Raw genomic sequence first — 24,592 nt, forward strand, 5'->3', positions numbered from 1 at the left:
GCGGATTGGTCAGGGTGTGGATACTGAGTGGGCAGATATCTCTTCCTTGTGGAATGTTGGAGGGCCATGGCAGAGGGTTTGTCATCAGTGGCCACTTCTGACTCTGCTGCTGCAGTGAAGTCAGAGATGGCCACCCAGGACCATCTTTGAGGCTGAATCCTCGTAGACCTCTCTCTTCGGTTTACTGTGAGTGAATTTTCTTGTCCATGAGCCAATGTGTAAGGTGCCAGTGGTGGGGTGTCTGGTGCCGTAGTCCTCCACATGGAGGGTTCCTGACAGCGGAGGTGATCAACATGGTTTTTTATTGTCGTCTCCACAGTGAACGACACTGATCCAGTTTTTGAGAGAGTAAATCCTGGGATCCACAGGGCACCATCTCCAAAATTCTGCATGTTAACAGTGTCACCCTGTTTCAAAGACCTGTCAGGCTTCTGTCCACCATGGCCCCTTTTTTTTGGGCTTCTTATTTTTCTTTGACTTTGCCGCTCAAGTTTGAGAAAAGTAGGTTAAGTCTATTCCAGAGGCACAGCCTATCAGTAGCCCATCATTTGTAGTGTTGTTCTATAATTGAAAAGGAAACGTGCAGGCTTTGTTTCAAAAGAGCCTGTTGTTTGTTTTTTCTTCTTGTTCTTGAATATCTGGACTGCTTGCTGAGCCAGGCCATTTGAAGATGGATGATAGGGTGCCATGCAGACGTGCTTCACTTCTTTTGTGTTTAGAGGTTTGAAACTCTCCACTGGTAAATGAAGTCTCATTGTTTGCTATAAGGACCTCTGGTAAACGATGTGTGCAGAAAGAATAGGAAGAAGTCTCAACACCAGGTTAAAATCCAACAGGTTTATTTGGTAGCGCAAGCCACAAGCTTTTGGAGTACTGCCCCTTCATCAGGTGAGTGGGAGTTGTGTTCACAAACAGGGCATATATAGACACAAACTCAATTTCCGAGATAATGGTTGGAATGTGAGTCTTTACAAGTAATCAAGCCTTAAAGGTACAGACAACGTGAATGGAGAGAGGGTTAAACACAGGTTAAAGAGATGTGTATTGTCTCCAGCCAGGACGGTTTGTGAGATTTTGCAAGTCCGGGCAAGTTGTGGGGGCTATAGATAATGTGACATGAACCCAAGATCCTGGTTGGGGCCGTCCCCATGTGCGGAACTTGGGCTATCGGTTTCCGCTCAGCGATTCTGTGTTGTGAAGGCTGCCTTGGAGGACTCTTACCCAAAGATCATCTTTATTTAAGCAGAAAGTCCACCTTGGAGAATGGGTAAGCAGGAGAGGATTTTTTAATCAGGGAAGAACACAAGGGAGTTTTAACGATGAGAGCTGCAAAGAAGTGGTCAGAGATGACCTTACCTTTCAGATTATGGCCGATGCTAGCATGGCAACTAGGGCATTTTCACAGTAACTTCCATTGCAGTGTTAACGTAAGCCTACTTGTGACACTAATAAATGAACTTTGAATGGGTCACTCTGAACATGAGCTAGAAATTTTATTTGGAAGGAAAGATTAAGGGAGGATAGAGGACAGTGTGGTGAGGTAAAAGTGCAAGGAGAGCCGAGATGGAGATTAGATTGCTGATGATGCAAAGGAGGGAAAAGAGTGAAGATACCGGAATGAGAGAACCAGGGTTTGGGAGACTTGAAGGTTTTAGAATAAGGGAGGGGGTGGAACAAGGTGGTGTATTAGTGGGCAGCGAAAGAGAAGAGAAATACTGGAGGAATCAAGATGCAATTTGGTGATGATGTTTATGCTGTCCACGTGGTAATTTGAGTGGGCCATGTTATAGCAAGATGGGAAGGTTTTAACTGGGGAAAAAGCCCAATTGTCAACACACCCTGTAAGCATAAGTTTGAAGTTTCTGGAGGTTAGAGATTCCAAAGGAGATTGAATTAATATAAAGTGCAGTGAGTATGTTTTCTTAATTTATTTAAAAGAATAACTGGTACTCAAAGTTAACAAGCTGACTGAACCAAAATAATCCACAAGTTCAAGTACTGGACCTTTCTTGAACAAGTTAAAACCAATAATACAACAGATGTGATATTACCAAGCTGCTTGGGAATTAAGATGCCTCAACATGCAGAACTTTGTGAACTGTTTTATTACTTCCCTTATTTTCTTCTTTTTATTCAAACAGTAAAGGAGGTGGATAATTTGCAAGATCTAATCAAGTACTTACTGGCATTCTGGAAAAGCATACTGAGATACTTGGTGTTCTTACACAAATTAATATAAGATTTGTCAGCATAGTAAGCATGATAGTAGCAGTCATCAGGACAACATGGACTAGTGAAATGGGGTGGACACATGTATTTAAATGTACAGGTTAAATGTGAATGGCGTACTTTGGGAGAAACTACTTGGAGAGGCAGTACGATCTGCAGTAAGTCCGTGTTTTGCATTGCCTCGTTTAGTGTTTTTTGTGTTATTGTTGCAGATATTATGGGGCTGGTATATATTCATAGTACTAGGACATTAGCTTTAGCATCATTTTGAATTGGGGCTGCTGGATTGTGTGAAATCCATTCGGAGCCAAGTTGGAAAGGCTTCTTCCGTTCAGAGGGTTCAAGAGTGAAAGCAGTGAATGGGAAACTCGTGAAGGAAGAGGTTAGAGGGAGGGTCTGATAGAGAAGTGGTGAACAGAAAACTTGGCCTGCAAAGGGGAGGGCGGGCGAGTTGGGCAGGGAAGGGGAGGGTGAGAGCGTGGGACGGGGAAGGAAGAGAGCAACCAAGTGGGGCAGGGAAGGAAGGGAGCGGGGATGAGAAAGGGAGCGCGGGAGAGTCGGGCAGGGAAGGGGAAAGCATGGGAGAGTCAGGCAGGGTGCATCAGAGTGGAGAATTGCACAGGGAAGGACAGATGGAGAGTTGGGCAAGGGGCAGGAGAATTGGGCAGAGAACATTTTTGTGGGAGACTCGGGCAGGGAAGGACAGAGTGGGAGAGTTGGGTGGACAGAAGGAGAATAGGGCAGACAATGCACTTATGGGAAAATTGGGCAGGGAAGGGGTGAACAGGAGAGTCGGCTGAAGAAGTGGTTAATGAGAGTTGGAGAGTTATAGGAGAGAATCAGTCTGCAAGGCGAAAACGTTAGCACATCTTTAAATGTATTATGTTTTTAAAGTTATTTCATTTACAAGTATAGGAATTCAGGAATATACAGTATTTCAACTTGGTTCTAATGATTTTTCCAGACAGGAAATGTTTTACAGAACGTAACTGCAGCTTATATTTTGGGTGTAGTGACATAATCTGATTCACTTAAAGTTGCACTTTTCAGGAATGCAACTAGAATTTTAAGTGAGGACTCATTATACTCTAAAGGGATTGGGGGAAGCAAGGCACAGAGCCTGGGGATGCCATTTTAAAAATCTTTTAAAGTAGTGCAGCAAATAAGTTGGTTAAGGAATAGTATGGGACACTTGACTTTGTAACATGCACAATGGGAGGTGGCTCCATGGGCATCACCACCTTTAAAACCAGCAGAGCCCAGCGCACAGCTGAAACATTTGCAGCCAACTTTAGTCAGAGGTGATGAGCTAATGATTCTCTTAGCCTCTCCTCAAAGTCCCTCACAAAGATTAGTCTTCAGCCATTTTGGTTTATTACATGTGCCAGCAGGAAATAGCTGAGAACGCAAGTTATAACAAAGGCAATGGACCCCAGCAACTTTGCAATGTAATATTCATGATTTGTGCTCCGGAATAAGTTGCATCCTTAACCAAACTGTTCCTGTACAGCTATGATAGTGGCATCTACCTAGTAAAATGGAAAATGACCCTGCTGTGTCCTGTACACAAAAGCAGAACAAATCCAATCCAGCCAAGTACCGTTAGTCTACTCTCAATCATCAGCAAAGTGATGGAAGGTGTCATTGACAGTACTATCAAATGGCAGTTACTCAGTAGTATCCTGCTCAGTTTAGATTCCATCAGTATTACTCAGACTATTACAGCCTGAACAAATATCTGAACTTCACAAGTGAGTTGAGAGTGACTAACTTTGATATCAATAAAGCACATTTTTGAGTTTGGCACTAAGGAGCCCTGGCAAAATTGAAGTTGATGGGAATCAACAGGTAAATTCTCCGCTGAGTGGAATCCTATCGAGCACAAATGAAGGTGGATGTTAACCATCTCAGCCCCAGAATATTTCTGTAATGGTTCTTCAGGACAGTATCCTAGGTGCAGTCATCTTCAGCTGTTTCAGCAATCATAAAGTTGGAAGTGGAACTTTTGCTGATGATTGCACAGTGTTCTGTTCCGTTGGCAACTCTTCAGATAATGGCAGTGTATACTGGCATTGAAAAGAGCACAGTCGCTGTTAAACCAGTGATGGGCAAGTAAATGGGCTGGTTGAGTGGTTCTCCTTCACCTCAGTGGCCTGCAAGATTGCAATCAAGCTTGTTCATTAACCATAAATAAAATTAAATACATTTAATACATGTTGAATACTTTATACTGAGTTATAGAAAATGCTTAATCATCGATATATGACTAGAATTTTCATCAACTCCAGATGATTTAAAAACAAAAGAAATATTTACATTTTGGATGCAGAGGGAGCTCATGGCTGTCACAATGTGTGCAATGGCATGCACCTTACTTCACTTGTCATTGCTTTATGTGTATATCACTTCAGTCATAATGGTAGAATAAAATACATGGATGGAAATCAGCCCTGTGTGTGGGCAACAGTCAACAAAATATCTCGGTGGGCTGAACTCAAACACCAGATTGGCCCAGATCCCAAAAGGGAAGCTTGAAATGTCTGCTCTCAGCTGCATTTTGCAATTTGGTGTAATGTAAGGAAAGATGTGAAGACCACAGAATGATGTACCAGGCATTTTTGTGTTGATTTTAAACAACTAAATGTTTATTAAACAGTAAAACACAAAGTTTATTTTTAATAGACTTTCTTAATTAACTTAACGGCTATGCACAATATCTTTAAATTTACCCAGTTCCAAAGCCCTTTACTTCACTTACTTCAGAGCTAGTCCTCCCAAACAACATCCTATTGGCTTTTACAAACTATCTCCAAAATATAATAATAGTTACCATACCGGACACTTAGGGATTGTTTCAGACTTGAGGCAGATAACTGTTTTTACAAGCTGGCTTTTCTGTAGCTTTCTGGGAATTCGCACATCTTTTTCTGCAGTGGGCTGAGTTCTCAAAATATTAGCTTGCTTGGAGTAAATTGATCATGATGCACTTTTTTCCCTTTTGATTTCCCATTCTCTAGACTAACCTTCTCAGAAGTTACTCTTAATTACCTTTCAGAATGTAATTTTGAAATTCATACCTCAGGTTCTATGAACCACTAACATATTTTCATCAAACAATTGTTGCTCATTTGCCCTTGGTAAACAGCCATTTATGCTATTGCTTTTACTTCTCAATATATTAAAAGCACTAAATAAACCAACCAAGTCAAACTGTCTCTACCACTACAGTTTTCATTTTTAAGTAATTTCTAAAAACATATAACCAACCTGACACATTTTCCCAATTCCTAAATTTTCACGTCGTGATTTCCTAACAGCATGTAGCAAGATTCTGGAAAACATTGAGGTTTAGGTTCACAACTGGCATTCGTGGCATACGAGTGTCAAGCAAAGATGATCTACAGCAGGAGATATTTTAACCATCCTCCACTATTAATAGCCTGGGGTTCACCATTGTCCAGAAATTTAACTAGAACAACATAAATGCTAAGGCTGTAGGAACAAACCAGAGGCTGGATATTCTGTGGCAAGGAAGTGACTTAACTCCATGAAGCCAATGCTCAAGTCAGGAATGTGATTGGGCTGCAATCATCCAGGCAAGATGTACACAAAAACAGCAATTTGTCTCATTGTACCGGTCCAATTTGTCTCTACCCAAACTTCCCACACAACCTTGGAAATGAGCCGAGTCCTACTTACAGTGCAGTTCCAACAATACTCGAGGTGCATAACACCATCCATGACAGAGCAGATCGTTTGCTCAATACCTCATTCACTAACTTAATTATTCACTCCCTCCACCAACAATGGATTGTGGTTGCAGTTTGTTCCATCCACAAAATGCACTGCAGCAAGTCTTCCAAGTCTTATTTGAGAGTATGTTCCAAACCCTTTATGGCTTAGAAGGGCCAGGGTAGTAAGCACGTAGAAAGCATACAGAAACACATGGGGAAAACAGTGGTATTGTGATAATGTCGCTGATCCACTAATCCAGAGGCCTCACTCAAATTATAACAGCTTGTGGAGTTTGAATTTAAAAATCTCCAATTCAAAGCTAGTACAAAAATCTACAATTAAAAGCTAATAAAAGTATTATATGGTTTACAAATAATAATAAAATTTGCCATCCTTATCTGGTCTGATCAATATCTGACACCAGACCCACAGCAATGTGGTTGACTCTCTTAATTGCCTGACACTTAGTGCAAGAGTAATTAGGCATTAGTTTAAAAAAAATACTGGCCTTGTCAGCTAAGCCCACATTCCATGAAAAAATAAAATAAACCCATCACATTCCATCTTGACTTGGAAATAAATTGTTGCTGCTTCGTCATGGTTGGTTGTGCCTGTACTACTACAACAGCAATGGTTCAAGACGATGCTTTCTCAAGGGCAATTAAGGATGATTAATAAATGCTAACTATATCAATGATGCCAATACTCCATGAACAAATTTAAAAAGCCAGTGCAAAAACACACAAGTATTGGTAAACCTTTATAAATCCTTGGCTTGACCTCAGGGACCTGGGTTGGATTCCTGGTTAGTCACTGTTTGTGTGGAGTTTGCACATTTTCCCTGTGTCTGCATGGGTTTCCTCCAGGTGCTCAGATTTCCTCCAATAGTCTAAAGATGTGCAGGTAAGGTGAATTGGTCCTACTAAATTTTCCCTCATGTACTGGAGTGTAGCGACTATGGGATTTTCACAGTAACTTCATTGCAGTGTTAATGTAAGTCTACTTGTGACTAATAAGTAAACTTTAATTCTGCGCAGGATATCAAAGCTTGGAGAGGACACAAGGAAGAGGTACCAGGAAAATACTAGTTGTATTGAGAGATTGGAGAATCTGGGATTGTCCTCCTTTTGAGCAGCAGAAGTTAAGGGCAGAGCTATTCAAAATTATAGAGGTTTTTGATGGAGCGTGTAGGGAGAAATGATTTCATCAGGCAATTGGGTGGATAGCCTCATAGAATTAATATGTGGCAAAAAACTGGAGGGAAATGAGGAGAATTTTTTCACATTAAGTCCAGAATGTGTTGAAAAAAATAGTGGAAGTTTCAAAAGCCAATTTGACATGGACGGGACTTGGCTCATTTCTACGATTGTGTGGGAAAAGTTTGGGTAGAAACTAAATTGGACCGGTACAATGTGACAAATTGCTGTTTTATGTACTGTAAGATTCTAAGAGCGTCAATATACTTTTGAAAGTGATGACATGGTATATTCCATTATTCAAACTGCAACATGACATTGAGAATATTTGAAATATGCACCAGGGCAAAAATAAACCACCGCTGAAGTTGGTTGCAAGTGTTTATGTACTGTATGTGTCATCATAGAAGATATACTATCTTGCTGACCAGGCACAGTGAAATCTTACTGGGAAACATCAATGTCAAGTATTTTATGTGGTGAATAGAAGAATCTAGAAAATAACATTAACATTTGATTGCATGACAGTGTACTTTAATAGGACAGCATAGACAGACTAAAAGCAGTCTATTAAAACAGATAGCATTATTTTAAAACAGATTTTTACTTTATATCAAGTTTTCAGTCCTGAAGGATTTGTTTATTGAGGTACTGTCCTATGGCTGTCACTTGGTCACTATTCATGTGAGTTATGAATGTGAATATTGCAGGGGTGGGGTGAAAGAGCCATAACGCAAGAAAGAGAGGGATTGTAGAAGTGTGCTTTGTTGATTGTATCTGTGAAACTCAGGTGAATTCTATTGTCAGATAGGATTCCTGGATTTCCCTGGATAGTGTGGCATATTGTGGAACTGTGTAGCATCATACATGTTGAAGAGGAATATTTGAAATTGTGGAAGACAATTCTTTGCTGTATCGACCATGCAAAATAAAAATGACCTTTTTTAATTTGAAGCATTGTTTGCCTGTTAATTCATACCTAATGTGTTGATTTGGATTTGTGTTAAACTTAAAAATTACAGAAAGTCGAATTTTGTTTCTGATTTCTTCTTAAATTATTGGTTAGATTGGTTTATTATTTCCCCCAAGGGGATTGTTGCAGAACACAGTGGAAATAATTACATTAAATTTGGAAATTCAGAAGCTTTGTTGTGGGAAAGCTAGAATAAATAATTTCTCCCAAATCAAGTGCTTTTAGATCTCAAAAACTAACAGCATGGAATTTCACACCAGCAGTAATTTGTATGACTGGGAAGATTGCATGGTGGAATTTATCATTTTTGGTTTTAAATTGCATTTCCGAACATTAGAATAGAAGAAAAATGTCTTGCTTTATCCTGTGATGCGTGTGGAGTGTTGGGTGTGTAGTGTTTGGAATTTTATGTAGGTATAATATAGTCCAAGATCAAGCCTTGTCATATGTTTGAATCTATTTTTAATTGTCTGTCTACATATTTATAGTAGCAAACGAGCTAAATAAACATAACAATTAACTTCTATTTACTAATTTATATGCAACTCAAGAAAAATTAACTCCTTGATATTTCTAAAGATTATGTGCATTGGGTGTTCCTTACACTTTTTTCTCCTGTCACTGGCTGTGTGGAAGGCACAAATATGTGACCATTGTGAACTGAACAGAACTGCCTTGATCTTATTTTTGATTTCTTCACAGGTGTTATGAATAGTATGTAATATTTCCAATATCTTAATATTTTAGGAAAAAATGTAAAATGTCCGCATGTGATAATGATACAGATTTTCTTCTGTTACCTAGAATGTGATTCCTGCTGAAGTGTCTTTAGTATGTGTGGTGAAACCAGATGAGTTCTGGGACAAGAAAGTGACTCATTTCTGCTTCTGGAAGGAGAAAGATAGACTTGGATTTGAGGTATGCAAACACTGATGTGTTCTCCCAACATAGGTATTGTAATTTTACAAATGTTTGACCTGATTTACAGCTTGCAGTATTATTTTGCATTTGTTATATATGCATTTAATATCAAGATCTATTAATGGCAATCAATGTCTGAAAATAGGAAATTTACAGCATTACTGCTCATTATACTTCTTGATTGAAATCGTGATAAGTCTTTCATTTTGAAATACTTGTGGAAAATCAACAGTTGTTGTTTTCAACAGGTAAGTTACAAACAACACCTTTTTACCATTCTGAAAATTACATTGTGCAGATAACCTATGGTTATTTATAGCTGGCTTGAAAAGTAGTATTTTAATAAATTGGATCTTTGACAATTGACATTGTTTATTGTACATTGATATTTTTGTTAAGAACGCTCTACAGAGTTTACATTTATCGGATTGCTGCTTTATCCAAGCTGGAGTCTGACAATGGTTCAATTTTTTACATTGCTTTTCAAGCAGTTAAATAAAGAGGATCCCTGTTTTCAAATTTGGAAGAACTTGTATAACAGCTTTTCTAAAAACTTGATCTTTTTCTTAGAATTGGGTGTTTTAGTTTATTTTTGTTTCTACTTTGAAGTTGATAAAATATGGAGGACAGGTAATGTTTATTGCGCTCTTATGCAATAGGTTAGGTTTATAGTCAGCAGTGAAACAGCGGTACTTACAGTTGACCTTGAATAAAGCTATGCACAAAAGTTTGATTTGTATAGCGCCAGCTTTGTCTTTCTTGACATCATTTAAATCTGATATGAAGTCAAGGGGATCATCAGGCATTCAGCAAGAGTGATGTCAACAAGCAGGGTAAACAGCCAACCATATTGAAGTATTCTCTCAGACAGCAAACCAGGAAATAAAAACCATTAAATCCCATCATTTTTAAATTTAATTGTAAAATAAATTGTTAGAACTTCTACACAGGATTAAGTTGGATGCTAAAATAAATAATAAAAAGAAAAACTATTTGAATACTAAGTGGTATTTCTTATTATAATGGAGAAATTTGATAATCAGCAAATATATTTGGAGTCAGTGAGACTGTTTAGCAATAATTATGAATGTGCACACTTTTAAAACCTAGTTACACCTCATTCAACAAAGTGTAACTTTAACAAGGCTTTTAAAATTAAAACTAAAAGTGCAAGAATGGAAATTCTTGTCAGTATAATGATGCCTAATATATTGCATTTAAGGCATCCTTAACAGTGCACCCTCTGGATTAAAGTTGAATCATTGATAGCAATTTCTGAATTTCCACATTTAACTATGCATGTGTGGATTTCAGTAGTTGCTGTCTATTTTAGAGTAGTTACGGCAAATGGTGTCAGTTTCACCAGTATATTGGTATTAATGTCAAATGATTGCTGCTATGAGGGCGATCCTAGATGAACGATCTATGATGGATTGAATGGCTTCCCTCATCCTTAACTATTTTATGATATCTTTTTGCGTGAAAACGGTTATAACTCCCACCTTTTTTAGCATGATTTTCAGAATGAATCTCTCAGTCAGCATCACAGAGTACCCTAGCGGGATTCCCTCTGATAATCTGTGGCCGGGCCTATTTCTGCCTGAGCTGCCAGCAGCATAGTGCTGAGAGGACCACTGCGCATGTGCTGATCTGTCAGCACTGAGATTGGCTCATGCATAGTGGCCCTGCATTGCTGGCCTCCACATCACAGATGATCTTAGCAAGCAGGCTTCTGGGTCACTATCTAGTGAGCACCAGATAGCTTCTGATGCACATCAGACGGAGGCAGTAATGTCCCAGGAATTAGACAGCCTGAGGTCTGCTGGATTGCAGGACTCTGATGTGCTCCAGCCAGGTTTCGTGCCTCTGAACACATTTGCCCCTCAGCTGCTGACGATGCAAAGGCAGAATCAGGAATATGAAAAGGGGATTTCAACAACACTCCTGTGATTGCAAGGCCGAATGGAGGGGTCCCACAGCCTTCTGTCTCAGGCGATGGTGCAGACAATGCAGGGCACCAGGCCAATACTGCAAGCCATCTGCAGTGGAAAGCCTGGGGCGCAAAGTCAGATCCATGACGTAAATTGTCTGAAACTTGTCTCAGTCCCTGGAGGCCATGTTGAGGACTTTGCCTGTATGGTTCAGATAATGGTGGGCCTTCAGGAGAACTGCAGCCACAAGGAGAGATTGGAGACGTCTGTATTGTTTTCCTTGGAACAGAGAAGGCAGAAGGGTGACATGATTGTGAGGGCTAGAGATAGAATGAACCGGAGGAATCGGTTTCCCTTGACAAAGTGTTCAAAAACCAGGTGTCATAAGTGGCAGAAGGATTAGAAGAGACATGAGAAAACACTTTATGCAGAGGACGGTGGGTGTCTGGAATATGCCGCCTGAGTTGGTAGTGGAGGAAGAAACCCCAAACTGTTTTTAAAAACCTGGACCTGTATCTTAAGTGCTGTGAGCTGCAGGGCTGTGGGCCATTTGCAGGAAGATGGGAGTAGAAAGGGCACCTGGGTGCCTTTGGGTCATCATGGGCCAAATGGCCCCTTTCTGTGCTGGATAATTTCTATATTGTGACTGTCTGCACCTGACTTGTAGCCTTTTTCTACCAGGGCATAGCTCATCAGTGACTGTAAAGATGACAAGCACTTTTAACTTTCCGTGTAATCCAATGTTACTGCTAGCATAAAACACACAGACCAGTCACTGCAGTAAACCAGTGACCAATGCAATCTTCAAGGGATTTCAGATGTTATTACCTTCTCATGCATCCACCAAGCTAAAGTGAAATTGTAGTAAAATGGCCAGTAAGACACCAGGCATACTTCCTGCAGCAATGGCTGTTGAAACCTCTCCATTGTTTGAAAACTGATGTAATGAAACTTTCAGTTCTGAGCAGATGGCTTTGGAGCATAGAATCATAGAATCCCTACAACGCAGAAGGCGGCTACTTGGCTCATCAAGCCTGCACAATCAACAGTCCCACCTAGGCCCTACCCCTATAACCCAACGTATTTCTCCTGATAATCCCCCTGACACTAGGGGCAATTTAGCAAGGCCAATCAACATAACCTGCACACCTTTGGACTGTGGGAGGAAACCGGAGCACTCAGAGGAAACCCATGCAGATGTAATGAGAATGTGAAAAGTCCACACAGACAGTGACCAAAGAACGGAATTGAATACGCGTCCCTGGTGCTGAGAGGCAGTAGTGCTTATCACTGTACTGCATATTCACCAGGATTCTGAAATAGTGCTTCCATTACTTGGAAATATTATGAAAATTCTACAGTATATTCCAGTAAGATTGTTGTGACTTACTATGTGCTCTAAAAATTGGTAAGTAAGAAGGAATTGAATCTTTGAAGTACAGAAGTGAAGAAGAAAGTAGAGTTGGGGTACTGATGCCCGAACCATGAAGGTCTCGGAGAGAGGAAGGAGGGGCACAAGACAACCTGTTGCAAATGGCACATGGTGTCACAAGAGTTTTCATTGTCTGTTTTCAATAAAAGGTTCATATTTCCTCTGCAGGTAACAAAATGCCTTTGATAAACCCTAGTAGTGTTCTCAGATAACCACGATTAAACTTGCAAAGAATGTATACCTACAATCCTATTCCTTTTTTTCTTTCTTATTTAAAATCTGTTGATTTCTAAAATGTTCCAGTTCTGATGAAACATTTCTGATTCCCTCTCCACAGATGTTGCTGGACCTGCTAAGTGTTTCCATTATTCGTGATGTTAATTCCTTGTTAATAATGACAAGTCAGTATTGAAAGATTGCACATGATTTTGCAGTGTCTCGGCTGGCAAATCCAGACTAAGGGATGTTAGATGCCAGCTGAAACATTGTCCAAAACCATCATTTGCAGCAGATGTTGATAACACCATTTTTGTATTGACTACTTTGATACTTCAATCTTGCTCTCAGCTGCAGGATCAGGTGGTAGTAATAAAGCTGAACCTTTTTATGATTTGTTACTGGAGATTGTGTGAGCCCCATAGTACCTGACATCTTCTAATTGGGTCCACACATATCGACACATGCTTGGCATATGTTTTTTACAGAATGCTTCTAAGGTTGCATTCAAATTAAATTTATGATTTAGGACTGGGAGTATTTTTCTTAGAGGAATTGTGGGTTTCCTCTGGGTCCTCCAGTTTCCTCCCACAGTCCAAAGGTGTGCGGGTTAGGTTGATTGGCCATGTTAAAAATTGCCCCTTCGAGTCCTGAGATGCGTGGATTAGCAGCTAAATACGTAGAGGTACGGGCTGGGGCCTGGGTGGGATTGTGGTCAGTGCAGACTCGATGGACCAAGAGGTCTCTCTCTGCACTGTAGGGTTTCTACGATTCTATGAATTTTTGTTCGACTCCTTTTTAAGATACGAGAATCCCAAGGTTGCAGAATGCTAAAACTAACAGTGGAGTTAGCAAAAATCTGTGGTGTAATTTGGACCAAGTCCACTTAAATCAGATTATGGAAAAAAGAATTCAGATTGAATTTTGTGCTTTGGTATCATTCAGCTGCAGGCTTGAGAACAGTACATTTGTGGGAGTCTATAGACTAAAACAGTATTTGACTAAGGGCTGAATGAAAAGTCAGATTATGCACAACTCTTCAATTGGAATTCTGACTATGCTATAAGACCTACAGTATACCTGATATATTTACTCAGATGTTTATAAAGATAAATGTGGGGTTGTAAATATTTACTTTGCTAATTTATTTTCATTTTCAACAGGTGATTTTGGTATCTGCCAACAAGCTTACACGTTATATAGAACCATGCCAATTGACAGAAGAATTTGGAGGTTCACTTTTGTATGACCACATAGACTGGCTGAATAAAAGATTGGTTAGTATTGTGAAGTTACAAGTATTATAAAGTCAGCATATAAAATATTAGTATATTAATATATGCATGAGGATAATTAGATACCTATTAAATGTTATTCTGTATAATTTAAATATTGCTTAACAGATTGTACCTCAAATTCCCTAAGAAAGTGGAAAACAATCTAAAATATATCTGATTCTTCAACCGTCATCTGTTTGGGGCAAAAAGTTCAAAAAATATTCTGGATAATATCTTTGACAACAGTGAACTGAATTGTGAACTGTTTAAAAAAAAAAGGACAATTTAGTTTACCAGTGTACTGTCAGCCATGGAGAAGGTAAGGGCGAGTCACCTTTTCAGACTGCGGCCGTCTATGCAATGAAGGCAGTTGTACTCTACTGCTAGGTAGGGAGCTTAAAACAGCGATAATGAAGAAATACGTTTTCAAGTCAGTCGAGTTGTCTACAAATGTATGATGTCTGATGGCCAAACCTGTAATTTGTGTTGCGATTATTGTTCCTCTAAGGACTAGGTAAGAACTGGAAGATGATTTCTTGTGGGCAGCACAGTGGTTAGCACTGCTGCCTCACTGCACCAGGCACCTGGGTTCGATTCCTGGCTTAGGTCATTGTCTGTGTGGAGTCTGCACGTTCTCCCTGTGTTTGTGTGGGTTTTCTCCGGGTGCTCTGGTTTTCTCGACAGTCTGAAAGACGTGCTGGTTAGGGACATCAACCCAAACGGGCACCAGAGTGTGGCGACTAGGGGAATTTCACAGTTACTTCATTGCAGTGTTAATGTAAGCCTTCCTTGTGACAAATAAATAAACTTTACTTGTCCAGTAGCTGATCATGTAACCAAGCTTCTAGGAGATAAATGCAGACATTAAGTGCAATAGCGAGTAGATTCCTGTATGAGTGGTTCTGTTTTTCAAGCAATTTAGTTTAGAACAACCTGTCTGCAGGGAACATTTTCGAGCCAAATTCAGTTTCAATTATATGCACTAGCAAAAAGGGTTTAAACCTTTGATAACTAAATGATTCTATTAACAGTGACTCTACTAACAGACTTATGGGACAGCAAAGCTTAGAAGAGAGAGAGACAGAGAAAGTTACTGGATGCAAGGCTCCAGAGTTAAAGCACATTGGAACCAGGAGAATCCTGATCCGAGGTGGCTATACTTAAGAGGCTAGCGCCGCCTATGTTTAACAGGAAGTCTACAACCATGGGGCGGTTGGAGGAAATTTGAAGGGACAACCTTACTGGAAGTAAGCAAAAGGTCCAAGAAATCTCAATCTTTAGTTTTATCTTTGAAACATTATTCGTACCAAGTGGTTAATCTTCCAATAAGTATCCGTCTTGAGTTTTGGAGATTAAAGATAAACTGGTGTAGAAGGAAATTTGAATTGACTTTTCAGTATACGTATCTATGTTCATTGTACTCTAAATGTTTTTAATGTAACTGACTATTAAGATAGAGTATAGTTAGTATTCTTGATTTTTGCATAAATTTATTTTAAACAGTGGGATTTGCAGCTTCATTCTTTTAGCAAATATCTGGATTTTCAGATTTCCAGAATACGTAACTTTAATGGCTTCTACCACGAACATGACAAAGGTAGTAAAATTTTAATAGAGAATACCGATTAAGACCCTTTGAGAACCGTAAGATTTACCAAGAAATAGTAGATGTCTTTATGACCTTTTCGTATCAGAATGTATAATTGAATCAGAAGACTGCTATCAAACTACATGATTTGAATTTACGGGGTGAGGGGGAGGTTGGATTCACAAATTGCCCTCAGTGTTAAAACATCTGAAGTTACAAAAAGAAAGCTAGGCACCCAGTCACGTTGGATACCAAAATAAAGTAAAATAGGAGATGTCAAATGCCATTCAATGTACTTTGGCACAAAACCTGTTAAGTTGTGATCAGAATAAATGTATGTCAGGAGAACATGTGCGGTTAACAAGTTGTCAATTTATATTTTGATTTGATTTATTATTGTCACATGTATTAGCATACAGGGAAAAGTATTGTTTCTTGTGCGCTACACAGACAAAACATGCCATTCATTGAGAAGAAAAAGAGAGTGCAGAATGTAGTGTTACAGTCATAGCTAGGGTGCATAGAGAAAGATCAACTTAATGCAAGGTAAGCCCAGTCAAAAGTCTGACAGCGGCAGGGAAGAAACTGTTCTTGAGTCATTTGGTATGCGACTTCAGACTTTTGTATCTTTTTCCTGATGTAAGAAGGTGGAAAAGAGAATGTCCGGGGTTCATGTGGTCCTTAATTATGCTGACTGCTTTGCCAAGGCAGCGGGAAGTGTAGACAGAGTCAATGGATGGGAGGCTGGTAAAAGTGGATGGAAGGAGAATGCACAGAGCTATAGATACGAGGTTGATGTTGGCAATTTGCAAGACAGTATGAGATATATTCACAAGAAAGGTGAAGTTTAAGTTAAGTTTATTTGTTAGTATCATGAGTAGGCCTACATTGACAATGCAGTGAAGTTATTGTGAAAATCATCAATGAAATGGTAAAACGTAGTCAACATGGTTGTATATGTGGTGGCTCTCGAATGCCAAGTTCACATGAGTGTTTTGAGGGTTAAGCTACAAAAGGAATCAATAGATTCAATACAGAAAAAATATTTTAACGCAATACTTGATGAGCTCCTACGAACAGCTGGAATAGAAAGGATTTTTTTGAAGTGGGTAACTGAGTCACTGAATGCACACTAATTGTTAAGTGTGACTATGTTCTATTAGTAAGGATCAAAGGGAAAATGCAAATTGAGCTACTGAGAGGGAAGTAATCAATACTTACATTTGAAGATAATCATAGCTGTTGCTTTGTCCATGATCCAAAGAGTTTAAGTCTCCTGAAACCCATGAAGATGTTACCGATATCGAGACTGTAAACAGGTATGCTGAAACGCACCTTTTTTCGTTCAAGACAGTTCAATTGTTTATGACTTTTAGTCTTTTCTCTTGGATCAATCTTTCTTTGTAAAGGATCCACAGTCCATAGTGTTCAGTGGTTCTGCAGCCTACACTCTGATTACCAGCAGTCCTGTAAAGCTGATGATGTCTTCCAAGGGAGAGAAGAAGGCCTGCATGTCTTCCCATAGAGTCAAAAACGCTGTGGGAGGTTGAATCCTTCATAACATTCACTTGGCAAGGGGAGAGTAGGATTAGGAATTGGGTGATGGAGAAAGTTAATCTCAGGGAGACAGAATATTTAGGGAATAGAATTTAGAGTAGGAACTGAAAACTTTAGTTTTCCTTCAACTAAACATTGGGAAATGTCTGCTCATTCATTACTGGATGCTAATAAACAATTAGGGATGTTTTTGATACCTATGCAACTATGAAAAAATGAATCAGTGGAAGAAATGAAAACAAATGAGTAGAAATAAAAATGGGGTGAAGGTGGCAGAGAAAGTTCACAATCTGAAGTTGTTAAACTCCAGGTTTAGTCTGGAAGGCTGTAGCATGCCTAATCAGAAGGTAAGGTGCTGTTTCTCCAGTTTGCATTGGGCTTCACTGAAATATTGCAACAGGCCAAGGACAAATATGTGAACATGAGAACAGGAAATGGCAAGCGACAGGAAAGTCTGAGTCCTGCTTGCGGGCAGATCAAAAGTGTTCTGCAACCCAGTCTGCGTTTGGTGTCTCCAATATGGAGTAGACCACATTGGGCTCAGCGAATGCAATAAATCAAATTGAAGGATGCGCATATAAAGCACTTCACCTAAAAAAAAGTGTGTTTAGAAGAAGTAAAGGGGCAGGTATGAATATTCAAGCTGGTTTTAACCTTGAGTGGGTTAAAAAGGACAAAGGAAGTGTCTAGGGCCTCGTCAGCATGATGCCAATCAACTCTTGCTCCTTTTGGCCCCACAAGGAATGTGAACAAAACTTCATTATTCTTGTGGTGCAGGAGTCTTTTCCCACTGTCTCCAGCTATTGATGTAGCCTCAAAAAGACTACAGTTAAAGTTGCAGTTGAGGCTGAATGATATAATTATCAGACCCACTGCTGAATGTCAGAAGAGAAGTTGAATTGAAGACAGCAGAATCCATGCATCTATCTAATTTCAATTGGCAGCCCAGTAACGTTCAAAGCGTTTCTCCAAACTTTAGTAGTCAATGGAACTGTTACTTCATCTCATTTTGTTAATATTGGAAAGTATGTTGACTTATAATTTTATAATTCATATTTAAATAATATGGTTGCAGGAATTTTGAAATGTTAGCTCTATTATGATGATACATTTATGACATCACAACTAAAGACATCGGAGGCTCAGAAATGTCTGAGCTTGAAAAGTTTTTTTTATTTATTAGTGTCACAAGTAGGCTTATAGTAACACTGCAATTAAGGGGATCGATTCTCCTAAAAGTGCTGAATTGGCGAGAAAACTGGTCGCGATCACGACTGTGCTTTTTCTATGCAACTTCAGTCCCGAATCTCTCCACACTACACTGTGTAGAGCTCACAATCGTGAATATAATTTAAAAACCTTGGGTGGGAGGAAGGGGAGCCTTTTTGTGCCAGAGGCTGATAGCTCCGAACTCTGCGCATGCGCAGTGGCCCCAATTTGTCAGTCTCCCTGTTTTGTGCTGGCCAGCCCGGGACGCCCACAGTGCTGTCCCTCTAGCCCCACCCCACAGCCCGATCGCAGCACCGAATCCCCTCCTTCCCTCCTGGAGCACCTGATGTTCCTCCCCCACTCCTCCTCCCCCTCAGTTGCTGGCCTCCCTTCAGCCCAGACCAATCCCCATGCAGAGTGGCAACTGGACCCCCCAGCCCCACCAATTGCACCCCCCCACCCCCGGCCCTGCCCTGCCCCGCCCCATCCCCAGACAGGGGCAGTGCCAAGGTGGCCCTCCATGGCACTTTCCCCCTTGGGCAGTGCTGGAGCACAGGCTGGCACTGCCAGGATGCCCAAGCCAAGGAGGCAATACCACCCTGCTGCCCGACCCCCTGAGGGTCCCTGATTGCCTCCACTTCACTCCATCGGGGTCTCCTGCTAGTTCCCTAAACGTGGGGAGCTATTCTAAACCCCACTGCAGTGAAGTACACCTGGTGGGGTAGGAGATGCTATCAGGCCCGGCACGTTCCATGCTAGGCCCAATATTGACAGTTAAACTACAGTTAAAATATGTTTAAAACAGATTAAAATCACTTACCCCTCTTTCTGCCAGTTTCCAGTGATGTCCCGGCTGTGCCTGTTCGCTGGCTCTGGGAGATGTGCACGCGTCAGAAACGTATGCGCAAATCCCACAAAATAGCCAACATGTGATTCTCCCAAACCAACCCACTAGAAAATTTGCGGGTCATGATGGGAGAATCGCCCCCTAAGTTAGTGTGAAAATTTCCTAGTCACCAGCACTCCGGCGTCTGCTTGGGTACACTGAGGGAGAATTTAGCATGGCCAGTGCACCTAACGAGCATGTTTTTTGGTCTGCGGGAGATAACCAGAGCACAGACACGGAGGACGTGCAGAATCCACACAGACAATGACTTCCAAGTCTTGAATTGAACCCGGGGCCCTGGCGCTATGCGGCAGCAGTGCTAACCATTGCCACGTTGGGTTACTGATGTGGCATATTGCCTACTTTGTCCCCTTAAATTGATGTACAGAAAATATGCAACTTAGTGCTTTAACATTGAAACAGGATGTCAGTGAACTGAATACAAATAATTCACTGCAGCAGATTGTCATTGACATGCCAGCACGTGTTTTCTGGAGGTTGAGAATTTTTTGGATAGGAGCACCTCAGTCTTCTGTTACCTTCCTGATAGGATTGCCCCTGTTGCTTTGCTTATGTTATCAGAAGACATATGTGCCTCTCAATAGCATGAAAGAATGAGAATCTGCCTATTTGGTTCCTTACGGGGCAGGCTCGAAGGGCTAGATGGCCTACTCCTGCTCCTATTTCTTATGTTCTTTAGGGAAGGAAATCTGGCCTAGAGGTAACTCTGGATCCACAGCTATGTGGTTGTCTCTGATCTGGTCTCTGCCACAGCCTAGTAAGCCATTCCTTTCGAGGGCAATTAAGGATGGACAGCGAATGTTGAACTGGCCAGTGACTCCCACGGCCCAATGAAGATTAACAGTGAAAAGAAATTCATACCTGACTTGGCATCCTTCAGGAGACCTTTGTAGTGTAGTGCGTGGTGTACTGTGCATCCGTGACGAGAGCTTTTAGTTTTGAGAGTGTGCGGATCATTTCTTACCGTCCAGGTTATGTTCCTGAGAAATGCCATTTCCCAAGATGATTTGTAGGTTGTTTTCCTTTTTTCTGTCTCAAATGTTGCAGCCTCCTCTCAGTTTCTCTCTTGGAACTGGTCCTGTTCATTTTAATAGCTTAATGAATTGATTGCATTCATTGACATTTCTTTAGGGAATTCTGGTATTGCATGCAATGGCTGCTTTTCTCATTCATTTAAATCCAAATGCAATCAGGAATTCATGTGATTTTACAGTGAAAGAACCACCAAGGACCCCATCCTATTGCCAAGAGTGCTAACTCAGCATGCTTATTGTTCGATGCATAGGTTGCCTCAGAGCTTGAGGTCAGTCATCTGCCAAGAAAAAATAAAGTATGCTTGTGTATTTTTGCTGTCTTGTGCTACATTCAGTATACGTGTGTAAAATGTTGATTAATTGTAACATTAGAGCTGCTGGCATTTCACTTTCTCGATCCAATCAAATTTAAAGATTTCCCATGTTAATGAGTGTAATTGAAGCAACTTAAATTTGTATAAACACAATCATTCATGTCATAGATTCTCTGAGAGTTGTTTGAGCACCCATATTTTGTGTAGTGGTATTCCTGGTGATCCTTGAACAATTCTGTATATGCAGTGAAAGGAAATGAACAAAATATTGCTGTTAGAATTTCTCTCAAATCACCAAAAGCAGTAACTTTATTTGAAGTATTACAAGGACATACAGAAGCATAACATTTTTCATGTTTACCGCCAAGTGCCTTGTTGGACTAATATAATCTGTTGAACATTTACTGGTTGTACTTATAATTTAAAGAGCACATGGGAACATGGAAAATAGTTTAAAAGTAATATTGGTGATAATCCAATCATAAAGGCCAGTATATTGTTCACAAGGGACCCATTATCCTTTGAATCTCCTGAAGAAGAGAACATAAACAATTACAACAAATCAATCTTTTCTCTCTTACTCCAGCACAATTGTTCTCTTGAGTCAAACCGCTTCCCACAAAATTCAGCAGTTGTCTCAAATTGAAAAATTCAAAGTTTTTAAATTGTATTTGTTTTGAACCCAACAGTAACAACCATGTTAAAAATCAGATTACTCATATCGATGCCATAATAAGAAAGAAGCAAAACTGGTCTAGTATAAACAATTTTTTACCTCAAAGTCTCCACATTAGAGCTAACCAAAACACATGGGGTGGAATTTTCCTAAAAAATGGCAAAGTGTCAAGTTCTGACTGAAACAGCTAGGTTTTCTCTCCAGATCTTCTGACACTTCGTCAAAAAAAAAGCAGGGCCCAAGTTTTGTGCCGTCATTCTTGAGGAGTGGGGCATAAGGACGCCAGCAAGGCTGCTCCAAGGAGATTAGGGTGCCATTTTAAAGGGCACCCCAATCTCAAAGTTTAACCCCCCCCCCCAAGGACATTGGGATCCTTGGAAGACAAAGTGAGCATCCCCAACCCTCGACCACAGAGGGGCAATCTCTCGCCTAACACCCCAGTACTTAATGAATGCCCCATCTCCCCCACTATCACTGCAGACATTAAGGTGACCCATGATACCCACCACCATCACTGCTATGCAGGCACAACACCACCTCTTCTCTTTCTCCTCCCCCCCGCCCCCCCCACATAATAGGAAGCCTCCAGTGGGGTTTCCTAGAGGCTCCAACCCTGACAGTACTAGGACACTGGCCTCCACAGCCCAGGCATGGTTTTCTGGATTGTTGGAGACCAGTAGCTCATCCTGTTGATGTCATTGAATGGTTTTAAGAATACTTAAATCTATTCAAATTAATGGTAATCAGTCTCATGACTTCACTGAGTGTGAATCTGAATATGTCATGTGGAGAAGATTCCCTGCTGCAGATCCTGTATTGGCGCACTCGTGAGAATTTGCAGCCTAATTGCGCCTGTGGTGAACAGATGCTCAAAATTCCCTCAATGATATCAAATATGAAACACCTTTGTTTACAGGAATAGAAATTCAGCAATGTTCAAGAAAAACAAGGATGGATCACTTAAGATATAAAAGCAATTTTGCTGGCAAGATTGCAATGATTAAGAAATGTTTATATTTTTCTTTAATGATTTTGGTGAATTAAAAGACTTTTCAGATTTTTGCTCATAATATTTTACTGAATGAAAAGTAGTTTTTTTATCAATCCGATTCTTATTGTTGAATTCAAATGGTATTCTGCATCTGTTTTGTGCAAGTTAATTTGAGCTTGAATAGCAACTTGGAAGTGGAATTTTTAAAGCTGAATAATTGAGGAGAAAGTATTTTTCTTATTGAACTTAGGTCTTTGAAAAATTTACAAAGGAATCTACGTCACTGCTGGATGAACTTGCTCTAATTAATAATGGATCTGAGAGAGGCAATCAACAGGAGAAAGAAAGGTAGGAATAAAATGTGTATGTAATGATTTATTGTTTCATTATAACTTTATTATGACTTTAAGTTTATTCTTTAATTTTCTTTGCAGTCATGTCTAATACAAACTCAGCCTCAGATTTCTTTAAGATTGCTACTTCCTCTTTTTATCACACGGATTTGTAAAGGGTTAATTCATTTGAAAGTTTCTCCTCTTTCTTCATAAAGTACCGATTTTTGTCTCTGATATTTTCAAGCCTATAGATGTTAAAGATTATGGGCTGGATTTTCCTCTTGGGTTTCATGACTCGACTGTCAACTCAAGTAAGGACCAAATTCTGCATTATGGGGCAAACAGTTTTCCTAACTTTGCCAATTAATAGCCAGGGGATGGATTTGCTATCCAATTAAGGACTCTTGAAGCTGGAAGGCCATCCAGAAGCGCTTCAGTTCAGAAGGAGCAATAGGCCATCTTTGTGGTACGAGTTCCGGAGTGTCCCTCGATTGAAGATGCAATCGCTTCAACATTTTCTGCTGATTGGAAACTGTTTCCAGGCAGCTACAGTGTTCCATGATGCCTCTGGGACTTCAAGGCTGACTGGAAAATTGGTGGACCCTTAGATAATTGAATTGGTCTGCTATGACATCCCCGTCCTATTTTGGAAAATGGCCCTGGGATAATCAGACAGATGCTTGATTTTTAAGGAAAGTCCTAAAGGAAGAAAATATGGTACCTACGTTCAAACATCTCATTTTTCGAATCAATATCCTTGACCTTGAATACAGTAAAATTCATATAAGAGCAACACATTCATCAAAACCTTCAATTTCAGAGGTGAGGTAAAACACTTTATGAAGTATTTCTACTACAGAAACGGACCATCTATCTCAGTGGGCGGTATGCCAATGTCTATGGTCCACAGCAGCCAACCTTTCCTCGTTGAACCTCATCAGCACATCCTTCAGTTTCTTTCTCCCTCAGGTTGTGTGCCTCAGATACCTTCTGTGGCAGCAAGTTCCTTCTTCTGTTCTGATCAATCTTTCCATTGGAATGGAATTCTGATTGGAATCCAATTTCTGTTTTTAATGGCCAGCTCATCTAATACTACTCACTTTTCATCCACTCGCATGTTGAAAGTTCTGCCCATTATTTTTAGCCTTTCACTGTAGGTATTACAGCGTGTAGCATTTTAATGGCAGTTAACAACAGACAAAACTCTAAATCGTTTTCACAAATGACATTTAATAACCTTAATGTGCCTTCCAGAGTCATTACAGGCCAAGCCACTAATAATAAAGCAATGCTTGGGATGTGCAATGTTTCAGATGGCTATAAAACTCAACTTAAAAGAGGATGTAATGCTTCTTAAAAATAAAAACTCAGCGATCGTTAGTTGTGAAATTATTCAAACTGGATTACATTTTTATAAATAAAACCGATTACTAGATTAGAATAATGCTTTTAAGAAGAAGAAAAGACCATTAATGCCAAGAAGCCCATTTGTTTTTCATGAACCAATCTATGCATCTTATGACCATATTCCTCAATTGTATCTCTCTACAGAACAATTGTATTTCAAAAATTCATATACCGTTTACTTCAATGACTTTTTGTGTTGACTTAATTCTTGACTATGTTCGTAAAAAGATTCCACATGATTCATTTTTTATACTTCTGGCTTCCTAATTTTGAACTTGTTCGATGATTAATGTCTTGTTTGGACCTGATAAAATAAAAATGCTGGCAATGCAAAACAATTTCATCAATTAATATTAAGTTAGTATTTCAGTGACCTTCCTACATATGCAGGTCATTGCATCTCCAATTTACCTAGATTTATTTTTTTGTCAATTCTAATCCTACACTTGAATTTCAGTTGGCAGAGAGGTATGCAGTATACTGGAAATTGTTTATGCAGCATTCTTGAACCATTCCAGAAAAGTTTAAAAAAGCTAATTTGTTGTATGCAAATAATACCATATATAGTTGTGCCTTCTCAGAACTTCTTGCAGATTTATCTTGGCATTCATTTAAATTCATAGGGTGGAATCTTGGTGGCTGTTCAAGCTGGCAGGATTTTCTA

The 24,592-nt window shown here is 39.9% G+C and overlaps 1 protein-coding gene across 3 annotated transcripts in view; it reads left to right on the forward strand.

Annotated features, from left to right (window-relative positions):
* Positions 1–24,592, forward strand: part of sestd1 (SEC14 and spectrin domains 1) — a 124,955-nt gene that overhangs the window by 48,820 nt on the left and 51,543 nt on the right. For all 3 annotated transcript variants that reach the window (XM_080198900.1, XM_080198901.1, XM_080198902.1), the window contains 3 exons: positions 8,938–9,051; positions 13,797–13,910; positions 22,437–22,534. In XM_080198900.1, coding sequence (XP_080055026.1) covers positions 8,938–9,051; positions 13,797–13,910; positions 22,437–22,534 — 326 coding nt within the window. The remainder of the gene's footprint in view (positions 1–8,937; positions 9,052–13,796; positions 13,911–22,436; positions 22,535–24,592) is intronic.

Source organism: Carcharhinus amblyrhynchos, chromosome 11 (assembly GCF_965287045.1).
Source record: "Carcharhinus amblyrhynchos chromosome 11, sCarAmb.v2.hapA, whole genome shotgun sequence".
In the NCBI taxonomy this organism is placed as follows: domain Eukaryota; kingdom Metazoa; phylum Chordata; class Chondrichthyes; order Carcharhiniformes; family Carcharhinidae; genus Carcharhinus; species Carcharhinus amblyrhynchos.